The sequence below is a fragment of the Pan troglodytes genome, chromosome 9 (genome assembly GCF_028858775.2).
Source record: "Pan troglodytes isolate AG18354 chromosome 9, NHGRI_mPanTro3-v2.0_pri, whole genome shotgun sequence".
Classification (NCBI taxonomy): Eukaryota; Metazoa; Chordata; class Mammalia; order Primates; family Hominidae; genus Pan; species Pan troglodytes.
In genome coordinates, this window is record NC_072407.2 from 113,673,993 (window position 1) to 113,686,318 (window position 12,326).

Consider the following 12,326-nt stretch of genomic DNA (forward strand, 5'->3'; position numbering starts at 1 on the left):
AGGGAGTCAGAGGTTGCAGTGAGCCGAGATTGTGCCACTGCCCTCCAGCCTGGTGACAGAGGAGACTCCGTCTCAAAAAAAAAAAAAAAAAAACTTGAGACACTAATGAGCCATGGATTCACCCACACCAGTGTGTACTCATTGCCTCAACCATGAGACCTGCGACCTTTGTAAAAAGTGAGTGTGAGGACATTCACAGTAGGAGGCTGAATGCAAATACTGGCTTTCAGTAGTTTTAGTAATTGCAGTACTATTTCCACCTGTTTTGGCCCTGGCTGTTCAGGCATTAAGTTGAGAATAAAATAGATGAGGAATCTTTAGTTTTATTCTCCAACTTTCCCAATCTAAAATGTTTATAATAAATACTTAAATAAGGATAAAAATCTATGAATTAATCACACGTCAAACAGGGCTTCATGTAGAGTACTGAGTTGAGTAGCAGTGCTGGTGCAAATTCTGTCTGTGCCACTTAGTAGCTATAACCTTGGGCCGATTATTTACCCTTTCTAGGCCTGGGTTTCCATATCTATTAAATACAAATCTGTTTTTCAGGAACAGATTATAGGGATTGGTGATAATATTGGAGACAGGGAGGCGATGTAGGGTAATAGGTCAGAGTATGGGCTGTATAGTCAGGATACCTGAGTTTGAATCTGCCACTTACTAGCTTTGTGACCTTGACCACGTTTCCTGACTTCTCTCTTCTCAGTTTCCTTATCTGTAAAGGGAGAGTGATAAAAGTTCATATCTCATAGTGATTATTACTTGAGTTGATATTTGTAGGGTACTTAGAACAGTGCCCGGCACACAGTGCTAGTTAACTGTTTGTTAAATAAATTGTTAGATAAAGCTCTTGGCACCATGTAAACACTCAATACAAGGTAGCTATTATTTGTATTCAATGTATAATTGATTCCCTGTGAAAACAAAGCCTTAAAATTTTAATAGCCATATAACCCTCTCGGCATGTTTTTTTAATTAACTAAGGCTTTAAAGCCTTATTAATACAAACCTTTTAGGACCAAGGAAAGTTTTTCACATATTCTCAATTGTCTCTGGTTGATGCAACTTAATTTTTTGCTGAGAGAGACCTTAAATGTAATTAGTATTGTATAATTAGCCTGATTAATCTGACCTGTACTTCACGAGTCACTTGTCTTTAGCCCAAGAGGAATGCTTCCTTTCTGATTTGAGGCAGTGGCCCATCATTGCTTCTAGCAACCTTCCTACTTACTAGATGACCTTGAGTCAAGGTTTCTGTATATATGATTTCAGATTTGTCCCCTAGAACTGAAAAAGGGTAGGAGAGGCAAAGATAGGAAAAATATTTTTAAAAAATTTTTAAGTATTTTATTTTTATTGGGAAAATATTTATTGTAAGTCTTCCATTTGTTATCCTTCTGCCACTAGCATTACGTAAAAAGTAAAAAGAGCTTTACATCAAAAAGCACCATGAAACTTTGTATCCTTAAGTCCTACTTAGCATTCCACAGTAAGCTGGGAATATGGAAGATGGCTCAAAGGGTTTGGTTTGATTTGATTTTTTTTCCCTCTTCATTTCTCTTCCCCTTCATTTAAGCTAAGGAAGATTATTTATTTGCTTCTTAGCTCATTGAACTCTCTGACTGGACAAATAGATGTCTTACATTGGTCAGCAGGATCACATTTCATCTCAACTGTGATGATTGTTCCCTTCCCTCCTGTCAGATGGGAGAGTGACTGATGTTTGGAAATGAACTGTGCAACTGACCTTTTCGTGCTGGTGGGCAACAAAGTATGCATTGACGTCAGTGTTGGCCGATCCACATTCAGTTTGTGCAATGGGTCAGCTTCATCTCTATCACTCTCCACCTCTCATTTGTCAGCTTTCATTTCCTCATAATTGTCTTCTTCACTCCTATTATAATTACAAAGGATGTGTAACTCTTCATCGAGGCTGGGTAGCTGAATTCTGCTGGTAATTTTAGAAACAAGGATAAATTTAACCCTAAAGCCATCTGCTGCTCTGTAGGAGGATTTTTTAAATTATAAATTAGACATTATAACACACTGCTGGAGATTAAAAATTGCCTCAGTGGTGTTGATTCCTAGAAATCATTTACTTTTCCTTAGCTTGAAGATTGGTTTTCAATGTTTTGTGTGCTTTTTTCCTTTTTAAAAAAAAAGGACTTAGTTTAACCTAACGATTTTCTTATTTAGTCTCCTATTTAAATAAAAAACCTAAAAGTATTTAGCAAGTGTAATCTTTTGCAACAGTAAACATTGACAAACTGTTTAAATCTTATGTATATTTTTCACCGCCTCTGTTTCATTCTGTTTTCTGGCTAGTCAAAAAGTGGTCTGGAGACCAGCAGCATGAGCATCACATCAGAGCTTGTTACAAATGCAGAATCTGAGGCCCATCCCTAAACGTACTGAGTCAGAATCCGCACTTTAGCAGTTTCCCCAGGTGATTTATATGCATGTTAGTATTTGATTTATTTCATTATTTCATTCCAACAAACAGAATTCTCCATTTTGTATTTGGTTCCCATTAGACAACAATCATCAGAGTTAGCTTATTTACTCTATGCAAGACCCTCTTATTCCTAAAACATTGTGCCTTTGCTAATGATGTTTGGGCACTGATAATTTATATAATTTAGTGATGACAGTGATAATGGTTTTTGTTAGGACCATATAGGTCAGTCAGTCAACTTTCAAAATACAGAGCAGAAAACAACAATAGCAGCTCTAGGGCTGTGTTCAGATATATCCTTGGTCTGCTGCGGCTGGTTAATTAAGTAAGAGACAGAGGACTCAGCTTTTGAGGCCTAGTTGATTTTCATGAGAGTCGATAACTGATCTGTAATTAAAGACTCTACCCCTAATCCTCTTCTATAAATATTTCAGGCCATATAGAACCCAGGTGAGAGAATATGAATACAAATTGGAGAAGACTAAGGAATCATGAGGCTAAATGCAATGTGGAATCCCTGAACTGAAAAGGAACATGTGACAAAACTCATGAAATGTTAAGTCTGTAGTTTAATTAATAGTAGTGAATCAGTGTTTTGATAATTGAAGCTTAGTTTTGATAATTATACTGTAGGTATGTAAAATGTTAACATTAGAGGAAGCTGGGTGAAGGGTATGGGGAATTCTGAATTTACTGTTGCAACTCTTCTGTAAATCTAAAAGTATTTCAAAATTAAAAGTTTAAAAAAGTCAAAATGAAGCCATGTGGCATGGCACAAATGTTTTGTTTATAATAGCAAGCAGAATGTCTGAGGAACATAGCCATAGTTTTAGGTATTAACCTGCATATCACAATTAGAGAAGACATTAAACTAGAAAGATGTTTGCTTTCTAGCAGGGCTAGGCTGGATCTGAGTCTGGTAGAGAGAGAGACGAATGCCCAAGTGATTGTTTTCATAATGTTTTCCAAAAGTCAGATGATGATGTGGAGTCTTATTATTTTGTGTTGTTGCAAGACTTCTGTGTTTGTACAGTGGTTGACATGTGTATGGAATGCTGATGTTTAATGAAGGAATGAATGAATGTGGTTAGTATGATGAAGCATGAGTATAGTCCATTTCATTTGAATAAATGGCAGTAAGAAATAAATCCTGCATTTTCACATTTCATTCCCCCCCCTACTCACCTCCCACTTCACTATATGCATTTAGGCAGAAAGCTGCAGACTGGATGAAGCAAGTTATCCAGATTCCTGTGAAGAAATTAAAAGGCTCTTATTTTTAAGTGTCTTTTGCTGCCACTTTTTAACCCTGACAATTATTAACTTCTTCAAAAATAACTATTTTTGACATGCCAGTGAGAGACATAAAGGTGGTGGTTAACAATGAAGGCTCGAAGTAGTTAAACTTGGTTTCTATTCCACTGCTGCAACTTAGTAGCTAGCTGTATAACCTCTGGCAAAATACTTAACTTTATACCCTCACTTTCTCCTAAAATAAGGATACTTCATAGAACTAAGAAGAAATTATCTTCAGAGAGTTTAAATCAGCTCCTGTCACATAGTAAAGCACTTTTAAGAGGTGGAAACAACATATTCATCTAGCAGATCTTTATCGAGCAGCTGTTGTCTGCAGATGATATGCTGAGAGCTGGGAGTACAGACTGTTGTCCCCCATTCCCTGCTCCCGAAGAACTTAGTCTGATGGGATAGACAGATAAGTAAAATAATAAATAATAATAGCAATGATAGCTTCTGTTTATTGACTACCTACTATGTTTCAACCGCAATATAATATCTATTTCTATTAATTCAACTACTTCATGAAATGTAAGTATTGTCCCTATTTTTCAAATGAGGAAACCAAGGCTCTAAGAAGTTAAGTAATTTGTCCAAGATTGCATAGCTAATAGAAAACCCAGGATTTGATCCCCAATCTGCCTAACACCAAAGTCTTCCTTAACCCATTCTTCAGATGATTACAAATACAGTGTTTGGCAGAGGGCAGTGGCTCACACCTGTAGTCCCAGCACTTTGGGGGCTGAGGCAGGAGGGTCACTTGAGCCGAGGAGTTTAAGACCAGCCTACACAACATAGTGAGACCTTGTCTCTACCCAAAAAAAAAAAAAAAAAAAGAAAAAAGGGAAAAAAAATTAGCCAGGCATGGTGGCGTGAGTCTATGGTCCCAGCTGCTTGGAAGGCTGAGGCAAAAAGATCACTTGAGCCTGGGAGATGAAGGCTACAGTGAGCTGTGATTCACACCACTGCCCTCCAGCCTGGGCAACAGAGCAAGACCAGTCTCAAAAGAATATATAAATATAACATTTGAAGTGCTTTGACAAGGTTATAGAAGACCTCAGCACATGTAATATTGTAACAGCTTAGTGAGCCTGTCTTTCAGTGTTTCTTTTAATATCCCTATAGACCCAAGTTTCTATATTCATATTACCTACAGAAAATAGAAATAACTGCTTAGTACCACTCCTCCTGTAAGCAAACAGGAAGCTTTCTTTGTGCTAGATTTGTAAAGCAGAGGTTGAAACGGGGCTACCACGGGTCCAGAGAAGCGTTCCCAGCTCTTGTTCTCTTGCCTGTGAAGTGTACTATGAGAGCCTAAGGCAATAAAGAGGCCAGGCCACCTTCTTGACAGGCCTCTGTCCCATTCACTCCTTTGAGTTTATTTCACCAGCTGTGGGGAAGTTCAGAATGAAGTGGCTCTATAAGGGCTCCTGGAGACATTAAAACTTACCAATGGGCCAGGTGGTGGCTCACACCTGTAATCCCAGCACTTTGGGAGGCCACAGCGGGTGGATTGCGTCAGCCCAGGAGTTGGAGACCAGCCTGGGAAACATGGCAAATCCCTGTCTCTACTAAAAATACAAAAATTAGCCTGGTGTGGTGGAGCACACCTGTGCTACTCAGGAGGTTGAGGTGCGAGGACTGCAGTGAGCTGAGATCGTGCCATTGCACTCTAGCCTGGGCAACAGAGCAAGACCCTATCTCAAAAAAGAAAAGAAAGAAAGAAAGAAAAACAACCTTACCAATGCTATTTGGAGAGTATCCTCAATTTACAGGCACTAAAACTCATCCTGTGATTATGGTTTAAAGTGCAGCAATTATTGTATGTATTTCAGGATCTCTGAACACACATCCGAGAGCTTCTTGTGCTGCTTTATCCTGTGAGTGAAATTAACATTTGAACATAGTCCTTGACTCATTTAACATCTAGTCCTTGACTCATGAGAACATCTAGTTTTCGACTCATGGGAACATCTAGTCCTTGACTCATTTGAGAGTATAGTTTTTCTAGAAAATTAGAAATATATATATCTGTATGTGTCCATATGAGATATGATGTTCTAGGAGTGGTTAGTCATAGAGGTGGTACTGTGAAGATAAGGCCTTTCTGACAGTCATTTTGGAAAGTGGACTGTGGAGCTGAGCTGAGGTTACATTGTAAAGAGAGAACTTCTCCCTGGCACCACCTTTGCCTCACACTCCTGGATACCAAAGGCAGACCACAGTGTTGTTCACCAGGTTTAGACTGTATCTGAAGCTCTTTCCCCAGATGTACCCTCTTTTCTCTCCTAAACCTTGAAGCTCCCTCTAAACTTTTTCTACCCCTCCTATCTACTTTTTTGGGACCTTTTTCTCTGAAAGGCAACAGTTGGTGGTAATGGTTTCACAGGAGGAGGAGAGCTGACCTTTCACGTCTAGTATGCTCTGGCATTTTACATTCTTATTCTCATTTAATCCTCACAGCATCCTATCTGGGTAGGTGGATTATCACTACATTTATAGATATGGAAAAAATAACTTTCCTAGAGGACTTGAAGCTTGAAAGTGATAAAACTGGTAATTAGCTGTAGTTCTCATAACTTCATAGGTTGTACTCTTCCATGAAGCTGTAATAATGGGGATTGTTACTGTTATTACTGTTACTACTGCTTGCCTCTAGTTTTTATGTTAGCAAGCTAAGAGAATGCTTTGCCTAAGGTGCACATGTATGTATGGTCTCAAGGTATGAATGGAGTGAGCTTATTTTAACACATTGGGCCTTTACAGCAACCTGCTGACTAAGCGTATTTATCATTTTCACTTTACAGATGGGGAAACTAAGGCTCACAAAGACTGATCCAAAGTCACAAAGCCAGTCAATCTGTCTGGCAGTAGAGACTTGATCCAGTCTTTCTTGAGCCATCTCTTAAAGCTCACTGTGCATGCAATGCTGTGCTCCAGCTGGGTGGAGAGCCAGTTCCTGTCACTGAGACAGGCTCTTCAGTCAGGAGTATGTAGCAACATAAGACAGCATGAGTATAACTTAACAAGATAATAGGTATTTGTTTCTTCGGTAAGAATATGAGACTATAAAGGCTTAGCAAAAGGGTATGAACTTGCATTTGTAACAATACTTACTTAATTTTTTAATGCATGTTGAAGGCATCTAAGTAGTGTTTCCAGAGTGCATTCTCTGTATCAAAACTGTAGAGTCAGTATGGCTAAGATCATAAGGAGAAGGCCATTAACTGTTTTGAACTATAATGCCACTGCGATCCATAAATTAGTAAATAAGTGATGGTGATAGGTGGCTTGTGGCTGGGCTATGTGGCCATCATATGTTAATGAGCTATTCAGATGGTTATCTGCCTAAAACAGGATATGTGGACCAACACTTAGAGGGTTGTTACTTAGGAAACACTGCACTCAGTTGCCTTCAAGGGTTATATATCTGGGGTAATGGCAGCCAGTCACTCAGTTGTGTTTAGGTGAATGTCTTAGAGCTTTACTCATTTGTTTCTTTCCTTATAGACCATTTAAGATAAAGAGCTCTTTAGCAGTCATCAGGTAATTGAAATTCTAAGATTATCAAATACTAGTTGGGTTGTCCACTTTAAGGCTGATTTTCTTTCACATGATATAAAGTATTTTTCCAGTCTCTCACTTACTCTCTTTGGGAAGAAAACTTGATTCATTTACACATTCATTCAGCAACATTCATTGAGTACTATTTGCTAGTCATTGTGCTAATGCCAGGGAAACATCACAAGATAAGATGCCATCCCAGTCCTCACAGTAAATAGTAGTGATATTGTTAATATAGCATATTATAAAATTTATTACAGAGAAATGCAGTATAGTTTGAGAGCATAGATGAAAGTAACATTTATTTCCATCCTAATAGATTTCGGTTTTGGAAATTTCTTTGAAAGTGGTGAACTGCTGGCAACATGGTGTGGCAGCCCCCCTTATGCAGCCCCAGAAGTCTTTGAAGGGCAGCAGTATGAAGGACCACAGCTGGACATCTGGGTACTGCTTTGCTTTGCTGTGTTGTTAAATGCATCTATACTGATAATACTTGGTGTTCTGGCCCATCTTAGAAGCTCCTGGTACTTAACACATAAGCAGTATTTCATATTTTCCCCATCCACTGGACTATAATTACTCAGAGCATCTTGAAATGGATCCCTAGGAAAGAATTTCTAAGGATAGGTGTTGTCATCCTAATATCAGCAGTAATTTAAAGTTAAGTAGTAATCAAAATGATCAGATTCAAATTCTTTGGTATTTATGATAAGATACTTATTGTAGTAGTCAGGGTTTTGGATTTTTTTCAAATTCTGAGAAAATAATAAATCCAGACAGGAATTTTTCAGTCCATATGATTTCAAGAGCCCTGGGGATGTTCAGGAAAACAAAGAGTGTTTGACGTTCTTGGTAGAAAAGTCTCTGCATTGTTTTCTTCCCTAGAGTATGGGAGTTGTTCTTTATGTCCTTGTCTGTGGAGCTCTGCCCTTTGATGGACCGACTCTTCCAATTTTGAGGCAGAGGGTTCTGGAAGGAAGATTCCGGATTCCGTATTTCATGTCAGAAGGTAATCAACTTTTCATCTTATTAATGGTGTTTTACAGTGTTAGTGCTCCAAGTGAAATGCCTAGGTAAAAGCTTCTTTTTTTCTAAGAGTTTGGGTGCCAAATAAAGTGACTGAGCTGTAGGTTAAAAGCTATAGAAAGAAGCAACCTCCTTTATGTAGGCGAGACAGGTTCCAGCCTTCTACTTGTAACTAAACACACAGCATTTCCCAGATTAAGAGCAGCATGTCTTCTCATTTATTCTGGGTCTATAAATGTCCCAGGTTTATTTTAGATTTAACGAAGCCCTTTGTAGATACAGATTCACAACCATTTTACTCCAATATGAAATGAACTTTATAAAATTAAAATTTTTTTAATTAAATAAAAAGCCAAACTGGCAAAACTCTGCTAAATTCAGATGATATGCCATAATCCCTGCCTGTCGTGTATTGAGCTGTTACCTAGACAGCAGTTAAGTTTACCCCTTAGTTTCATTTTGGTTATCATTCTTAACTCTGTTCTTTCTACTAAGAGTAGAAATAATAACTCTTCATAGTTAAGAGCATGGACTGTGAAGGCAGACTACCAGACTGCCTGGTTTTAATCCTGAGTCCACTGGTTACTGGCCATATGACTTTCACAAGTTTTATCTCCTCTCTATCTGCTTCAATTTCCCCATCTATAAAGTGGAAATAACAATAGCACCTACCGCACGGGTGTTGTAAGGTTTAATTAAATTAATCTGTCAGTCAGGTGCAGTGGTTTATACCTGTAAGTCCAGTGGTCTGGGAGGCTGAGGCGGGAGGATCTCTTAAGGCCAGGAGTTGGAGACCAGCCTGGACAATATTGCAAGACCCTGTCTCTACAAAAAAGTTTTTTTTCAATTAGCCGGGTGTGGTGGCATGCACCTGTAGTCCTAGCTACTCAGGAAGCTGAGGCAGAAGGATTGCTTCCAGTGAGCTGTGATTGCATTACTGCACTCCATCCTGGGCAATAGACTGAGACCCTGTCTCCAATAATAATATAATAAATAGGCATAATCTGTGTAAAGCACTTAGCACAGTGCCTGCCATATAGTGACAGGAGGTTACCTTATGTGTGAGTGAAGAGCATCATGTCAGCTCAGAGAATATGCTAGTGCTCAAAGTTGCAGCAGTGCGGTTTTCTTGGTGTAGTCAGAAGTAAGTAATATTTTATGTACACTTTTCTCAGCTACAGTGATGTGGAGGAGAGCAGCAGCCCGTTGGAGAGCTCTTTGCCTCGCTTACATAGCCTTAGTATATCAGCATTAGATATGACTGAGGATCGATTTATTATTTGCTTGTTCTAGGAATGAGGCTTATTTCTTTCCTTTAGTGGAAATCAAAGTCTGTTTCTAGATATTTTCAGTTGTGAAATTCAGTAGAAAGTTTCCTTTAGCCCAGAATCTGATAGACCTACACCCTCCTGTTTTTCTTAGGTATTTGTTCACCATGTGAACTTGAGAAATATAAGTAGCCTGCATGTGTTCATTTATTCATTTGACCTTCCGCTTTCCAGTAGAGGATACAAAGATTAACACCCTTGTACAAAGTCACATGAGTCAAGCAAATAACCCTGAAGTGCAAGGTGATTCTTGTGACTTTTGTAACATTGTGTTTTCTATAGATTGCGAGCACCTTATCCGAAGGATGTTGGTCCTAGACCCATCCAAACGGCTAACCATAGCCCAAATCAAGGAGCATAAATGGATGCTCATAGAAGTTCCTGTCCAGAGACCTGTTCTCTATCCACAAGAGCAAGAAAATGAGCCATCCATCGGGGAGTTTAATGAGCAGGTTCTGCGACTGATGCACAGCCTTGGAATAGATCAGCAGAAAACCATTGAGGTAAAGTGATCAGAGATTTCGGGGTTCTACTGCACTTAGCTACTTGAAATTTCATGCTCACACCTGTCATCCTGGTCTTTTAGCACATGTATCTCCAGCGCCTAGGCATACTGTTCAGTGTTCCCTATAGATGACATCAGACTCTATTTATATTTGCTTTTATTCAGCATCTTAAATTCCTTTCTTTGCCCCCATCTGCCAAAACATTCAAGAGGAGGCATTTATAAAAGACTCAGAAAAGGCAAAGATGGAAGCTTAACAAATACAAGGTAGAAAGTTTCTTCCAAGATGAAGCATGAAGTTTTACATAGGTATTTAACTAGTTTGTATGGAATGTAAATGTGCAGATAGGCAAAGGGCCAAGCAGGAAACAAGAAGGGTAGGTATCAGGTTTAAGAAAGCCAGGGGATTTAGATTGTGAACTGGAGAAACTAAGAAGGCAAAAACAGGTGGGCTCCTGATTTGGAAGTATTAGGGGTCATAGAACTGTGAAGGGTCATGAACCTGGAAAATTCCTCTTGGCTTTTATTTCTGTCCTCGAATAGTTAGCATACTTATAGGATATACGTATTTCTAATACCTTTACGATAGTAAAAAAGCAAACAGTGCTCTTCAGGAAGAAACATAACAAGAAAGAATATCAAATGCCGCCTTGTTTGCTGTGAAAGACCAAGGCTCCAGGCTGTGCTGCCTTTCCCCCGCCACGTAGCCATAAGTGAAACCAAACTGATTCTCCTGGTTTGCTCACTTTGCGCCCAGTGATGTTTTTCTGTACTTGTCCATGAAGTGCATCCTGAGCAGTAGCTGGGCGTGCGATTCCACTGACCTGTGATTTTTGCTGAGAGTGCTCTGCATCCTGGTGCCCTGCACAGCACCCATGCCGACTGTCAGGTGGAATTAGAACCCAAAGGAGCAGTTGTTTCTCTGTTCCCTCAATATCTGGGAAAGCTGGCAGGCTAGAGATGTGAACATTTGGGAAGCAACTTTATTTTCAAGGTTTTAAGAGGGTGGGACTGCAAAAACAAGAGGAAAAAATTACCTAAGAACGGAGACATAGTGTCTCTCAATTTAGCATCCAGATGCCATTCTCCAGCCCAAAATAATCAACAGAAAGTTCTCCACATACTTTAACCATTCACTTTAGAGTTTTCAGTGGTTCAGATTTGTGTTGAAGCCATGGAATTAGAGCCTCGGGCTCAGGTTGCTAACTGACCTTACACCACTGTTACAGCTATGGGATGGAGCCATATGGCAGCATTGGGGAATGTCTACATGAGACAATGATGGCATTTTCTCTGACTGGAGAAAAATAAATGGATCTTGTTAATGTTAAAGGGCTGGTAAACCCATTTAAAGGGATCATCCTTTATATAATTAATACTAGAGACTTGAAGTTTTCTGCCTTCCAGTCACATTTTTGGAGCAGCTTTCATCTTGAGACACTTTGTTTTTCACCCTATTTTTAAGAGCACACAATTTCTTTCCTCTTTTTTTTCAGGCATGTGTAGATCATTGCATTGGTCTTTACAGTTCTTTGCCTTTACCACTTGTTTTTTATTTCAGTCTTTGCAGAACAAGAGCTATAACCACTTTGCTGCCATTTATTTCTTGTTGGTGGAGCGCCTGAAATCACATCGGAGCAGTTTCCCAGTGGAGCAGAGACTTGATGGCCGCCAGCGTCGGCCTAGCACCATTGCTGAGCAAACAGTTGCCAAGGTAATGCCCCCTTAGCTGAGAGTCTTATCTGTGCATGTGCCTGTTCACATGTTTGATACATTTTTCATCTTATACACAGGGTTAGGATTTCATCCTCTACACTCCGTTTTTCTGTAAAATTTCTGCCTGCCATTCACTAGATTCTCAAATGTTTTAGCACTTCCTCATTTTTAAGGGTTAACTTTATTTCAAACAGTTTTTTAAAATTGTTTTCATCATTCACAATGTTGAGAATTACTATCACTAGCCTTTACATTCAATTCCATTTAACAAATTTTTATTACAGATTTACCACGTGCGAGCTTCTATTCTTAGGCACTGTTGGGGGTAGGATATATAAACTACAGTCACTGCCCTCAGAGACATCGCGCTATAAAAATGAAATAAGACAAGATCATAAACAACCATCATTCAAAATAGGGAAAGATGAGAGCT

The 12,326-nt window shown here is 39.2% G+C and overlaps 1 protein-coding gene across 2 annotated transcripts in view; it reads left to right on the forward strand.

Annotated features, from left to right (window-relative positions):
- SIK2 (salt inducible kinase 2) overlaps positions 1–12,326 on the forward strand; it is a 122,296-nt gene that overhangs the window by 90,684 nt on the left and 19,286 nt on the right. For both annotated transcript variants that reach the window (XM_016921974.3, XM_016921975.4), the window contains exons 5-8: positions 7,638–7,762; positions 8,204–8,327; positions 9,955–10,175; positions 11,739–11,891. In XM_016921974.3, the coding sequence (XP_016777463.1) occupies positions 7,638–7,762; positions 8,204–8,327; positions 9,955–10,175; positions 11,739–11,891 (623 nt within the window). The remainder of the gene's footprint in view (positions 1–7,637; positions 7,763–8,203; positions 8,328–9,954; positions 10,176–11,738; positions 11,892–12,326) is intronic.